Source organism: Solea senegalensis, linkage group LG6 (assembly GCF_019176455.1).
Source record: "Solea senegalensis isolate Sse05_10M linkage group LG6, IFAPA_SoseM_1, whole genome shotgun sequence".
In the NCBI taxonomy this organism is placed as follows: Eukaryota; Metazoa; Chordata; class Actinopteri; order Pleuronectiformes; family Soleidae; genus Solea; species Solea senegalensis.
Genome location: NC_058026.1, coordinates 22,064,461 through 22,079,791, shown reverse-complemented (window position 1 = coordinate 22,079,791; position 15,331 = coordinate 22,064,461). Strand labels below are relative to the sequence as shown.

Below are 15,331 nucleotides of genomic sequence, written 5' to 3'. Positions count from 1 at the left end.
TTTAGCTGCTAAATGTTCACCAGCTGGCTGTTAGCTGTGTGTGGATGCAGATTTGTGCTGAGCAGCTGCTCAACAGAGGGTGCTTCCCCCCCTCCCCTTTTTCTTTTAAATAACAGCTGTGTCGTGATATTGATTAAAAACAGTAAAGTTGAGCCAAACAGGTACACGATGAGCTAAAACTCACTTTAAAATAATTCATTAGAACAGAATAGAGCTGCTAACTAACGATTCTTTTCATAATCGATTAATCTGTCGATTATTTTTTTTCAATGAATCGATTCATCGTTTGGTCCATAAAATATCAGAATGTTGATCGGTGTTCGTCAAACCTGGAAATGATGATGTTCTCAAACATCTTGTTTTGTCTACAAACCAAACTCATTCACTTTTAATGATTTGAATGAAGAAAATATTCACATTTAAGAAGCTTAAACAATCGGAAATCTCGTTTTAATCATGAAAAAAGCTTCAAACCGATTAATCGATTATCAAAATAGTTGTCGATTCATTTAGTTATCGATTAATCGACTCAGCTCTAGAACAAAATTGAGTTCCACCGAATTTCCCAAAACTTTTCTGACATCAGATCCAGTCATGTTGGCTGGTATCAGACCAATATAAGTATTTTATTATCTGCTTAAGGATGGAATCGATGGACAGAGAGTTGAAAAACTCGCATCTGGACACGACCATCACTGGCACAGAGGCTTAAAAAGATTCCCTGTAGCTGCTTTAATAAAAAGTTTTTGTTACCATATTGCCGGCACAACATCAAATTTATTGACATTCAGTCTGCAGTTTAAATGCAGCATATAAGTCACAGATTTCCAATCTAATTTAATCTCTTTACAACACGTCACACGTTAGTGTTTATGCAAAGTGAACATTTCCTTTCAGCTGCTGCGTCACATAAAAAAATATTACTAACAAAACACGGGGTGACTTTTATAGTGCCTGAACAGCAGCCTGACTGTTTGGTGTCACCATGGCAACCGCAGGAGTAGACAAATCAAGCTGAAACTTTAACGATCACAACTTTATGTTTATGCCATGCCATAACCGGTCTCCGTCTGCTGGTTAAGGCGTTTGGGTTCAGAATATCAAGTACACATCAGCCTCGGCAACCGTTGCCATGGCAAAGGCACAAGTGAGAGCTGTGGTAAATTTAGATCAGTTTGTCGTGTCAAATGAGGACAAAACACTGCACCACTGACCCACACTTCAAAAGTAAGTGGATCAGGTTTGTCCAGCTGTGGAGAAAGTAAAGTGCAGTCACAGTAAACTGGATTAAAACCCACAAGAGGTAATTAAACACTTCTTAGGAGCTGGAACCTGATTTTCTCTCACACTTAGAAAATGACTTGCTTATTATTTGAATCACCTCTGAATGTGGTTTTAATAATCAGATCAGAGGACACAGTTGGGACACAGTGGGACGTTGATGGACTCACTGAAGACATGGTGATAATACGCAGTCTGAACAGGATCTAAGTATAGTCAAATGCACTGGTAGGTTACCTCCATATTTAAATTTTTCTACAAAATTGCTATTCATTATTTTGGCCATAATTAAGCCAAATTTGAATTAATTTTTATTGCATCTCTTTTATCTAAAAAAGCAGTCAGTTGTATTGTTTTGGTGTAAATTGGGCAGCATACAAACACAATAAACACAATTACTAACCAACTCTACACTATATAATGAATACAATTATACTATACTACTTTATTATACTATATTGTAGTGCAGCGAATATATTGTCTGACACAACCACAACCCCCCCCACACACACACACACACTAATGCTGTAATCACACCGTATGAGTTTACATACGAGTGACAGTGCTTCGCTGGTTAGATCATAAGACAATAAACAGAGAGGGAGATAATGATAACTGCTGAACTTAAACCGAGACACTTGTAGAAGAAAGGTACCACAGACATTGTTCTTAACGTTGTCTTCGACATAGGCCGCCTCCGACTCCAGATAAGTTCTTGTATTTCTCTTTGTGTTCGGTCACGTAACTAGTAGCGATTAAGATTGTAATCCTTAAACACAGCGACTTGTGTACCACAAACTGAGCACACGGCTTTACCTTTGACGCCTGTAAAGAAATATTTTAGCAGTCCATGTCTTGTTGAAAACGCGGCATTCGGAATTAACTGCCGACATTTTTAGGGGGCCAGGGGTAACTGGCTAGGGTCACCTGTCGCTGTGCAGACAGACGCAGAGACGTGCGTCCATACGTCAGGCTTTTCAAAATAAAAGCAACACAATACTTGTTCATTTGTGTTTATGACATACCAAAGGGCCGTATGTGGCCCGCAGGCCGTAAAATGATGAGTGATGTGATGTTGGCCTGAAGCTAATCCTCTGTTGTTATCCTGTTAGCCACAGTGATGTTTCCTCACTGACCTGCTTTGTGGTAGACTGTCAGACTGTTTGCTCTGTAAGTGTGTGGAAAAGCTAATGTGTGCTCTGATTCTCTCGTCATCATCATCATCATCAACATCTTGGAACCAGCTGCCCTGAGAGATTGCTGTGGGACGTAAACAAAAAATACAAACACTCACTCGTTTTGCGCGTCCTCCTCTTTGATTTTGTGCTCTACAGCCTGCAGAGCTGCAGCCAAGGAGGAACTGGTCTCCTCCAATTGATGCTGCACCACCTCCTCCTGCTCCGCTCCCTCGACGTGACTCTCCACCTCCTCTCTCGCTCCTTCCATTGAGGGTTTCTTCTCCTGCTCCCTCTGACTCTCCTCCTCTGCTCTCTTTCTCTCCTCCTCCTCCTGTTCTTTGTGCCTCTTGTACTCCCTCTCTCTACTCCTCTCCTCCTCCTCCTCCTTCTCTTGCCTCTTCTCCTCTTCCTCCTCCACCTCCCGTCCACCCAGAAGGTCAATGGAGAGCCCAGCGATGGAGGAGCGGGGAGGTTTGACAGGGTGGGATGAAGGTGTGGAGGGACTCTGTGCTGGGGACGGGGATGCTAGAGGGAGACCTGGAGAGAGGGAGGGAGCAGAGGGGTGGTCGGGAGCAGGAAGCGGGGCAGCAGAATGTGGAGAGGAGGATTTGGGTGTCAGGGTGGGACTGGTAGTAACAGGACTCGGGCTCATGGCGGCCGAAGCGACTGCTGTCTTGCCTGGTTTAGGAGCTGTGGGGGGTCCGCGGGGCTTTGGGGATACAGGAGGAGGGACACGCTTCGAATCTGGTCAGAGAGAATCAGAGAGAATTCTGTCAGTCTTCTTTTACGTCATCATTCAACAAGATATTAGATCTATTGACCTTATAACTCTCAGTGCTCTGACTTAACGTCCTGTAAAGTCAGGACATGGAAACATGTGTAAACTGAAATCTGCTTCTCCTACATCTGAGTGTGGCCGTGCTTTTACAGACGTTAGTATCATGGAGACGAGTTCTCCATAACATGTCTTTATTATTGTATAATGAAGACATTATTACAGAATAAATCAACAAAATATACGCGCTTATTTCATTCATGATAAATCACTGGTGGAGTGATGCTTTCTAAAGAATGTGTATCATCTCTAAATAAAGGACATTTGTGACTTATTTAACAAATTTGACAAAGAGAGACAAAAATCTACTCCCAGTTTTAATCAAAGTGAACTCATTTTATCATTTTCATTTTTAAGCAGCAACCGGGAGTTAAAAACAGTGTGGAAGCAAACAATAAGGTGTCTAATCATTTGGCTTAAATCATGACTAATTCAAGAATTAAGCGAATGTTGTATGTGTATATAGTAAAGACATTTATAACATAGCTTACTTGCATGTCATGTGATATCAAATTATTTATTATATATTTAATAATATCAAAAATCTACTCTTGGTGGCTTTAATGTGAAAGTCTTTAACTTTCACATGTTTGTTTTGTGTGTATGTGTGTGTGAGTGTATCTCACCAGGACTCTGTGCCTTCTCTGCATAATCAGGCCCGGGGATGGGGACCCTGCGCGTTGGTGTTGGGGGATCAGCTTGTGTCTTTCTCAGAGTGACTGGTTTGGGTGAGACTGCTGGCTTTAGTGACTTCCTGGCCTCCATCCACTCACAGCTCTCAGTGTTGGTCTCCGTCCTGTCAGAGACCTGAGACGCTGGCCTCTGCCTCAGGACCACGCTGCCATTGTGCTGCAACTCACCTCCACTTTTCCAGCTGCCGTCCGTCTGACTGTTCACAGAGTCCGACTGGTTATTGCTTTTAATTCCATTTTCTGTTTGATCAGACATGCGGGGCCTCCTTCGTATGGTTTCAGAGCCGGTTGTCATGGTAACAACAGTGGTAGCTACCGATGCTGGTGTTTCAGAGTCTGTTGCTGGGGGACGAGGCTTCCTCCGGAGTGTCACTGTGCCATCTGTGATCTCTGATGCTGAAGAGACCACAGTGGAGCGGGGCCTGGGCTCTGGGCGCTGTTTGGCTGGTTGCCGCAGTAACGGGTCAGTCTGATCACCGGGGATGCTCTCAAGTCCACTGATGGTCCTGCGACGACTTATGGAATCATAATCCTCCGATCCAAGACCTCCTGCGCGGGCCTGGCGACGAAGCATGGGTGGACTCACCTGAGGATCACAGGATTATTTACACATGCTTATCACCAACTGTTTTAAAAACAACTCACAGAGTCAAAACCAAACACAAGGACGCCCACCTGTAAGTAGGTGCTGCTTCCGAGATTCTTTGGCAGGGTTTTGGCGCCACCCATCGACGTTTCAAGCATGGCAGCGAGGCTGCGGACACTCCCAGAAGCCCCGTCTGATCTCTCCAATCCGGCTGACTCCTGAACTTTTAAAGCCGACCCCAGGCTGCCACAGTCACTGGCTCGCCTCTCTCGATAGGTTGGCAGTCCGAGTAGTCCGTCAACCTGTCCCTCTCCCTCCCCGTCACCCCCGGTAATGGAAGAACAGGAGCGTTTTGGTGGTGTCGGTGGCCGACCTTTTCGGCGCGGACGGAGGGTGACTGATGATTGGCTGCGGTTAACCGTGACATCATTAGAGACAGCAGTACGTGCAGAGCTGCTGCGGCACACAGTGGCATATCTAGAGTCCGATTCTGGGCCAGTCAGGCTGTGAGTTCTCCGTCGGTCTTCCTCCTCGCTGGGAAGCTGCAGCAGAGGGACGGACGAATCTACCGCTGTTAGCTGGGTGGAGGGGCGGGGTCGTGCCCTGGGGGACGCCTGCTTGGTGCGGGCATGTTGCGGGGTTTGTGGTGGAGTGTGCGTAGGTGTATGGGGAGGGGTCTGTGAATGTTCCAGACCTGGACGGGGTTTGGGCAGCGGACTGGGAACACCATCCCTCTGCTTCCTTGCTTCCTTCCGAGGCGCTGAGCTGGTGCTGCCACCTGGGCTGGATGGAGGCGTCAAGGGGCTCTGAGGAGGCTCGGAACCACTTTCTCCTTTCTGCAACTCCTTCAGTCTCCTCACTCCCAACATCAGTTTCTTCTGATGGCCTGAAGAAAGAAAGATGTGCAGGTGAAGAATGGAAAAATCAAAGCCCTACTCACTCTGCTGTAACATGAAAAAGGAGAGGCCACAACCACTGAGGACAGATGTTACTTAGACTTCTCGTAGGTGTGATCACTAACCCTAACCCAGAGAATACAAATCCCCAAGCAAGTGTTGGGTCATGGGACATTTGATGCTGTGACAACTGCAGAATTCAGCAAAAAAAGAAATATACGGTATAACTATAAACACAATTAGGAAGGTATCTGCTATTTTTACCTCCACCAAGTAGGTATTTTTTTCAGTGATGTTAGTTTGTATCAGCACATTGGTGTTAAATTAATTCAATCCAGAACTTCCTGAGCACAAGCAGCACAAAACATTTGGAAACCCGGCTCTCTCTCAGTAGCTGTGTCTTACCGAGCTTAGTGATGCCAATCTCTTGCAGATCCTCCAGGCTGATGTCGGAAACAAAGTCAATGTTTTCATACCCATTCTGCACCAGAACCTGGTAGTACTGACTGAGACCCAGGTGAGAAAGCCAGTCTGCCAGATTAGCCTAAACATACACAAAGTCATACACAAACACAAGCACACAATGTAAAAAAACAAAACAAAAACCCTTTACTAATAGTGACAGAACTCTTTGGTGAGTTAGAACACGTGAGGGACTCACAGGTTTGTGATCCGGCAGCCAGTCCGTGGTGGGCAGCTTGCTGATCTCCGTCGTTAACTTTTTTCGATGTCCAGGCTTCATGACCCCAATTGCTGTCAGGTCCTTCAATGCAAAGCACAGTTAATCTCATCACACATCTGCATGTGGTTTTATTTTTCTTAATATGAACGTTATGCCTGTGACATTTGTATATAAAATGACTATCCTCTCTCCTCATGGGATCTAGCATCATACCTGGGTCTGCTTCAGTGGGGATGTATCGGTAGGATTTTGATATGGATACTGATTGGTACCCATACTGCTTATCAATACCAATACTCTTACTGATACATAATGAAGTCACAGATATCCGTAACTCAGTTTTTACTAGTTAGAATGACGTCACTTTTGCCATTTGTGTGTATGGCGTTTGTCATTATACTGTAGATATCTACAATTCAGTTGCAGATATTATCTCTAACTCCAGTTTCAGATATCTTCGACTTCATTCTGAAATCTGAACCTTAATTCAAGATATCTACAGTGGATATCTGCAACTGAATTTTAGATATCTATAATGACAAACTCCATGCACCTGAATGGCAAAAGTGAAGTTAGTAAAAACTGAATTGCAGATATCTGTAACTGTACTTCTTGAAGTAAGAATGATGTTGCAGATTAGTTAGTGTTAGTGTAGTTAGGTAGTTAGTGTTATCAGTGAATATCCTGTATATCATTATAGTGATGAAGCCGAGAAGCTGCAGTTGTTAGCAACAGCAGAAATGTTAGCTTTGCTAAAATTAGATTGAAGTTATTTTGCGCCAACATTCAAAGTTCTTCAAAGTGCTGCTAACACAGTAAGCAGCAAGCAGCTTCATGTTTAAAGTTCAGCCTCCCAGTTCCAACACTGATGAACATGAAGAGTTTTAAGGACTTTAAATGTAGGAGATGTCACAGTTGTTAGCGGAAACGTTAGCGTTGCTAAATGTTAGCATTAATAAACTGCGCTAGCCTTTTCTGATTTCCAACGATTCTAAAGCAAAGATAGAATTGAAGTAACATAAATATCAGCAGTGGTGTCGTTATCAATACTTCAATATCGACCAATGATGGACATCAATTGAATATAGGGTTGCCAAGCATTCCGTAAAATAAGCATTTGTTCCATATTTGAAACACAAAAGACATGTTCTATATTGAACAGATAAGGAACACACATTGTTCCTTATTTTTCAAGTCAGTGCATAACTGTGACAGAAAAAACACAGATTAATCCACTAATGAAGATAGTGCAAAATAAAATCTGTCTGTCACACTATCCAGCAGAAATGTTTTAATTGGCACTCTTAATTAGCCGTCTGATTCACTGTGAGCCCTGTGTATCATAGCAACGGAGATGTGGTTGTGCTCAGGTGAAAAAAAAGATTGCGAAAATATAAAAAAGTGACTATATCAACTTTTAAACACATATTTGGTTGATAGAATGTTACAAACATAGTAATACTATTGTAAAAGTGTATAATGTGTTGGGGTAATATTGTATAGCAAAGTATGCAAAGTGCAATATAGGTACATGGGGGGAGACTGCTATGTTTATAAGTTCCCCCCGTTCCTTATTTTCTTATCAGGAATTTGGCAACCCTAATTGAATATGGAGTGTTGACACACACACACACACACACACACAGAGGCTTTTGAAGCACATTCAAGGACAAACACAGAGTAGCATTCACAGCACAGACTGGAACAAGTGGCCATGTGTGAACACAGGTATGCAGATGAAGCAGACAGCGTATGAGAAGTGACTGGTTGAGGCTCAGGACTCACACCGGGGGGGTCAGGTGACAGAGACACAAGGGTCATGATGACATCATCCAGGTCAGTGGGGGGGAGGCTGATTTGAGAGCTGAGCTGTGTGGAGCCTTGACAGACAAGGGGCAGGACGTGAGGGGGTCAGGGGTCATGACCTTACCTCAGGGGTCACGCGGCTAATGGTGTCTAGATCATATCCCGCGGTGAGGAAGTGGGTGGTGTAGAACTGCAGCTGAAACTCACCCAGCCACGCCACTACTGCCTGCTTCTAGAACACAGAGCACAGAACACTACTGCCTGCTTCTAGAACACAGAGCACAGAACACTACTGCCTGCTTCTAGAAGAGTCCACAAGGTTCTTCTAAAGCACGGAACACACACACACACACATGCACATACACCTGTTCTGAAACACAGCATCGTCAGCCTGTTCTAGAACACAGGAGATAACCCCTTCTAGAACACAACAGAGAATCTTCTGCTATAACTCCAGAATTGACTGTATCTCTACAGCAAACCCATGAACAGTCTATTAATCAGGAACCATTATCTGTATCTGTTTTAATAGTAAGACCCATACTGCTTTGATATGATCTTTACTTAAAACGTTTTCTTTAAGGAACATTTTCTATTGTCCGTATAAAACAAACAGTTTAAGTAGTAGGGATAATCCTGAGTATCCTGTTTGTTTTGTTGCTGATCTGAGCATCACAAAATAAATATCCATTGTATTGTATGAAGTGGAGAGACTGGACAACCATTCATAGATCAGATGATGTAATTCATTATACATGCTGCATTTGTGAATTACTTGTGAATTGGATGACGTCAACCAATGCGGAAGTTCTGAGACCTGCTTTTGCTTTTAGAAACGGGAACACTGCTGTTGCCTGGCAACCAGTAAAAACTCTATTCAGGAATGGAACAGTGCTCATTTCAAACAAACACACACAGGAAATGTGACACTTAGAAAGCTGCTGAGGATTGGTGTGAGAGCAGGAAAGTCTGTCAAGCTGCTCATCTCCATGGCAACACACTTGCATGCCCATAGTCAAGGTGTCATTTGTTCAGGTGTAGTAGCACAAGCATCCTAACAGACACTTGTTACCAGAACCACAGCTGTGCAGATGGTTGAGAGATGAGTCCATAGAGTAAACCAAGCTACCATCCAAAAACTCACTTTCCCATCATCCTCTTCTGCCTTCCGCTCAAACGACCGCTGTTCATGAACTGTGCAACTGGAAGAGCCTTGGGAGGAGCAGGGCAGATAGTGGAAAGAAGGAAAACAGTTAAATGTATTATTACTTTTCAAAGTAAAGGGCAAATTCTGTTTTACAAGTATATAATTACCCATACATAATGTTTTTATCAGTATAATTCAACTTAAGTTTAAGAAGAGGTAAAGCAGCAATATCACATTACAGGATTTTATTTCCATACATTAACTATATATTGTTTTTCTCCATTGTGATGAAGTTGTTGATATAATGAAGATGAATGTTTTAATGTACCTTTAATGAGAGGCTAATACAAGCGAAAACGTCTGCAGGGAAACAGTGACTACTGATCCTTTGCAGGTTTTTATATTTTTGGATGTTGCACTGAAGCATTTAATCCGGTCCCACCATGTGCATCATGAATTAAATTACCATTATATAATTTATTGATGCAGAATAAAAAGCAACAATCCAACAAACGGTGAGGCACTTGTACTAGTGAACTTGATGGCTAGAGACTTGATCATTTTGAATGACTACAGACAGAATTCCTTTTTTTTTTAATCCCCTGATCAAAGACAAATGTGGTATCTTTGTAGTGTCACTGCTTTTTGATTAATAAACATAAATTAGCAACAAAAAACTAATTACTAAAATGACTTCAAATGAATCCAAAACTACAGTTTTTTACACAGTGTTTGCATGAGATTTTGTTCTTACTCGCTGACTGTTCAACAGACTGTGACTGCTCCAAGAGATGTTCCTTTGCTTTAACTGACTGGGAAAGCACAGTGGCCAGGAGCTGGAACACACAACAAACACACAAAAAAACCTCATATAGACAAACACAAGGGCATACACACATTTACTTAAGCTTAATCATTCAAAAACCTAGCACTGCCTTATGACTCAGTTGAGGGGAAATGTAACACACAAGACTCTGGCTTGTGACCCACTTTTTCACACAGGGTTTTCCTGCGGCAAGTATGTTTAAGCATCACTCAAAACCAGATGACTTATATATTGTGATATGTAGAGATCGGTGTCAAGGACTGGTAGTAAATTGGTACCAGTTCCACGTTAGTCCGTAAAGAATCAATACGTGTCTTGACATGTATTTACAAATGTTCAGACCGTCTCTGCATGACGATGACGCTGCCACCACAGGGAATGTACGTCATCATTGCAGACACGATACAGAACATTTGGGCTAAATTGAATTAAAAAAACTGCAACTCGTGTCATACACGGAGGTAGAGGGTGAGTAAAAGGGCTACGTTATCTCTTTGATGTTGATGAAACATAATAACTCTTAAATCCTTGTCTTTATTTTTCTGCACCAAATTGTGGCGGGTAGTATCAATATCACGATATTCACAAGTATCGATAAGCATCCGTATTGTTATCGATAAAAACCTGAGTGAGTGATATCACAAAATAAAAATACAAATTACAGAATAATTAAAACAAAAACAAAAACAAAAAAAACCTCGGTTCTATGACTTCACTTTTAAGTCTGTAACTATCCAGTCTGTATTATTTGTTCAAATTCAGCCTCACTCGAGTTCCATCTCGATGCACCCTGTTGAACTGTGTGGGAAAACACTGTTTATGATCTCTACAACGGAAGAACACAACGAGCAGGAAACAGAGTTGTGGTTAACACTGTGGCTAGAATTGTGTTTGTTTCCTTTGTCAATTTCCCAGAAATTCTGCGAGTGTTTGTTGTTTTGTGCAGATCCAGTAGCAACAAGAGCTGCAAACACATGCATACAAGTCCAGTTACTGTGAGCAGCCTCTTTACCTTCACTCCTTCAGCTTGTGCGTGCAGGCCTGGCGCGTTAAGGCCGTGTGTGTTGACTCCCGGTGTGGGTGCCGGGTGTGGACTTGGTGCTGGGGTGGTTAGAACATGTGTGTTTCCAGAGCTCTGCAAGCTGCTCGATGACCGAGCGCTGCCGAGGCTGCCCACACTGCCACTGCGGTCGCCACCTGCGCACACAGACGCGTAAATTGCGTGATGCAGTAATAGACAAAGACCGCTGACCACTTTACACCTGCTCAGCTACTGCTGACGTTCAAACTGAGCATCAGAAAAGTCATCTAAGTGACTTTGAACGAAGGGAATAGATGAAAAAAAAGGCCTTAGACTAGTTCAAAATGATAGAAAAGCAACTCAAATAACTGCTCGCTATCACCCCAAGGTCACACCAGGGGTCACTTCATTCTGTGTACCTAATAAAGTGGTCGGTGAGTGCACGTACTGTCGTTTGATTTTATTACGCAAAAGATGGAGAGTACCTGCCAGCGGTTTGCGTAGCACCCAGATATCCTCACTGGTGCTACTCTGCTGTCCTAAGGTCGGAGAGCCTTGAGGACTCAGCTCTGCTGTCCGTGAACCTGTCCCAGACACACACACACACACGCAGACACACACACACAGATACACACACTTTGTTATAATAGCACGACCACTTCAAGCTGTCGAAGGACGTTCTTAAAGATAAATGCACTCACTAATTAACGGTGTAATAATGTGTGCACTCTAGTATCGAGTAGGTTTAAGCGTTAAATGAAAACCATCAGTCTCACAAAGAAACAACACACTCACTTAAGCATTCATTAATACATTTACTAATCCACCTCTTAATGCTAAACATGTTGAGACTCTCTCAGGCAGGTTCATCAACAACACTAAAAAAACAACATGCATACATGCACTGCTCAGAACCCTATGACATTATTGCAAATAAAATGTGAACATACAAGCAAATATTTGGGAAAATGTATATAAAAAAAGTTTAAAAAAAAGGCATTAAGTGAGTGTTAAAAAAGAGTCAGTTGTCACATGTTATAAGACAGCTACACTACACAGCACAGCAGGAACTCATGGAACATCTTACATGGTAACAGCTGCACTGACAAATCATTGTTAATTACACTGTTCCACTGTTTATTTTCTTATAGATTGATATTAAAATCAAATGATTCAAATCAAAACCACTGCTGCAATGTGGGGGAATCCATTTTTTTTGTCATTTGGGTGAAATTATTCTTGATTACAGTGGAAGAGAGACTGTTAAAGGGATAACGCAGGTTTTTTGAGGTGTGGTAATGATACAGAATGTGTGCACACACACTCACACGGCACACTGGGGACTGGGCAGGATGACAAAACAGCTTGAGCCTGAGACATCACAGTTTTTTGTGATATTTGTATGAGGTAATGACACATCGTAAGAACGGACTTTATCGACGTGTTTGCACAAGCGCACTTTGCATTACTGTAGTCATGCCACGTTTTCGGAAAAATTCCAAGCGGTTTCTGAAAGCTGAGAAGTTGCACAACATGTGGTTATTATGGTCATTTCACTCCAATCAGCGTCTTTGTCGCCTGAGAGGAGAGTGGGAAGAACACAGTTTGCATTTTTGGCCTGTTTTTGCACATTGAGAGACTCAAAAAACTTTATTGTAAATATGTTTTCTACTGTTCAAAATTCAAATTTGAATCTGTTGTTCGTGTACAACTGCAGTGTTTTGTTAAATAAACCTTTTGGTTTTTCTCCATTTTAAATTGTTAGAACAGTATTTTAACATGCAGTAAATAGTAAATAACTGCCAGATGTTGGAAGTTATTCTGGAAAAGTGGGCAAACGCACTTAGTTACAGGACATTTTCTGGTCCTTTTATGGAAAAACATTTTGAGGGTTAGGTGTTAAAGGGTTAAAATGTGTGTTTCCAGCCAGAAAAGCTAGTATACTGTATATTTATTTATTTTTTAGTTAAGCGGCAGTTTTTTTGCGTCACCACTGGCAGCCATGTTTTCAGTTTCCAGAGCTCACGCAACAACGTCAGCGTCGACTGTGTGTCAGTACCTCGAAAAATCATACGTCGAAAAACCTAAACCGTCCCTTTAAGAACCTCCTTCGTTTTCTAGTCTATTTCATTTGGAGTGGATAACACATTTCAGCCAACCAAAGGTTTTTTATTTGATATGCCGGAGAAAGCAGACAGTAAATATATTCTGTATGTGGTCTTGTCAAACAGTGATGCTACAGTATGTACCTGTCTGACTCTGCTGCTCCTGAGAAGTGGAGAGAGGAGGAGGAGGAGGGGAGGAGGAGGAGGAGGAGGAGGAATGGACAGTTGAGAAGCAGACAGAGAAGGAGGAGAGATGGGAATAGGAACGTACCCAAAGGAGGAGAACCGAGGGAGGGACTGTGTGTTGGGGTGAGGGGGAGGAGGGGACGGCAGATGCAGGGGGAGGACTTTGGTGGGGGGGTATGAGTGTCCGTTGACCGAGGCAATGGGACAAGGGTTGGGCCTGCGGAGCAGGAGGGTGTGGCACTGCTGGGAGGGGGAGTGACCTGGACACGAGCCAGGAGGAGCAGGGAGGTGTAAAACAACAACAACTGATCAGTCAACTTGGAAAAAAGAAACAAAACAACTCTAATCAGATCTGAGAATGGATTCAAATCAAAACATGACAAAAAGAATACATCCATATATCCACAGGGAATATATCTGCATAAATTAAAACATCACTACGGTAATAAAGCAAACAAACAGTATGAAGAAAAGCGTCACAGTCTAGTGGAGCAGGTGGGAAACACGGGCTCATTCAGGAAGGAGGGAGGCAGAGGGAGGAGAGATATCGAGGACGGGAGAAGGGTCAAAGGTCAGCGGAGGGAAGTATTTGATCAATAGAGATGATGGAGATGACAGGTTGGGAAAACAGACAGGCTGCGGAGAGGCCGATGATGCTGCAGCTAGATACAACTAATGATCAGCTATGGCTGCTGAACAGCTGCTGAGCTCACACACACACACATGCCAAAGCACACACACACACGCGCCATCCCACCCGTACACAGAATACACACAGCTGTGATGTGGGTGGTCACCTGCCCTCTTGATCACTTCCACCATGTTGGAGGGAAAGTATCCCACACGGTCATTTCCTGTGCGGTTGTCGTGAATACAGCCCTTCCATCGGCCATCAGAGTGCTGCTCCAACACCTGCACACACACACACACACACACACACACACACACACCGAAAGTGGGTCAGGTCTTTTATTTTGAAGGACGCGCAGCTTTCCCATGTGACAGAAGCCACTCAAAGCCATCACTTTCATGACAGGAGTGTCAGGAGAATTAGGACACCAACATAATTAATAATAAATAGGAATTTTCTTACAGTGAGTGCCGGGACATGAAAGCATGAAACTATCGTAAACTAAACAAACCGAGCTTCTTATAAATATGCGCTTATTTTGCACTCTTTTGTTCATAACTGCACGCAGATGTGAAATGTGTATTAACGGCTCAGAACGGTGCGTGTGCGGAAACCTTGTTATCTTGTTGTTTAACTACATTCCATATTTTCATTACTACCTTTCCGTTACCTGATAAAGCTGTACACAGACGCACTGCACTTTGAGAACAGGTCAACCTCTTCATTCCCTCTGCAATTACAAGCTCTGTGTGGATTATCTTGGTATCATATTAAAGATGACACTTATATCTATATTGGTGTGATAAGACAACGTGATAAAAATCTGTTGGTACTGCTGTTTTTCTTTGTTTACATGATCAGGCTGATTCTCAATGTTTACACTGTTGGTTTGATTGATTGGTGAGCGCTTAGTCCAGTTTTGGACATTTCTGGTTGACAAAGACTTGGCTTAATGACGTGTTTGGTGCTACATGCTCGGTCAGCCCCGGTCCCGGGAGAGCGTCAGGTAAGGACAGGTTGAGAAACTGTGAGAAAAGGCAACGGTTATGTACCGTGATAATGTCTCCAGCTTTGATGTTGAGGCTGGTCAGGTCGTAGTTGTTGCAGTAATCCTTCAGCGCTCGCACTTGCATCGCAGCCGAAGCGTCTGCGAGACAAGAGCGTAGTGTGAGTGAGCAGCGGGCATGAATGGAGCAGTGAACACAGCACAGATGTGAAGTAGGGCAGAGCAGAAATGAGGTAGAGAAAGAAGGCAGAGGAGAGTCGAGGCAGGATGATGAATGCCCCGCTTTTATAACGCGTGTAGCGTTGTGCTGAAAAGTCTTGGTGGAGGTCATGAGAATACTGCGCGGTGTCTCCGCTCTGCATATTATGCACTTGTAAATAATGATTTTCTGTTTTCTACTCCCATTGAAAACCACGTGCCATGTGTGTTTGTGCTTTAGCGCACATGTTCTCA

General features: G+C 43.1%; 1 protein-coding gene across 1 annotated transcript in view; it reads right to left on the bottom strand.

Moving 5' to 3' along the window:
* LOC122771695 (caskin-2-like) overlaps window positions 1-15,331 on the bottom strand; it is a 37,733-nt gene that overhangs the window by 2,432 nt on the left and 19,970 nt on the right. The window contains 14 exon segments of the mRNA XM_044029406.1: window positions 2,576-3,203; window positions 3,921-4,572; window positions 4,662-5,458; window positions 5,874-6,012; window positions 6,130-6,231; window positions 8,081-8,188; window positions 9,101-9,168; window positions 9,858-9,939; window positions 10,942-11,126; window positions 11,436-11,534; window positions 13,200-13,244; window positions 13,247-13,501; window positions 14,039-14,153; window positions 14,925-15,019. Coding sequence (XP_043885341.1) covers window positions 2,576-3,203; window positions 3,921-4,572; window positions 4,662-5,458; window positions 5,874-6,012; window positions 6,130-6,231; window positions 8,081-8,188; window positions 9,101-9,168; window positions 9,858-9,939; window positions 10,942-11,126; window positions 11,436-11,534; window positions 13,200-13,244; window positions 13,247-13,501; window positions 14,039-14,153; window positions 14,925-15,019 — 3,370 coding nt within the window.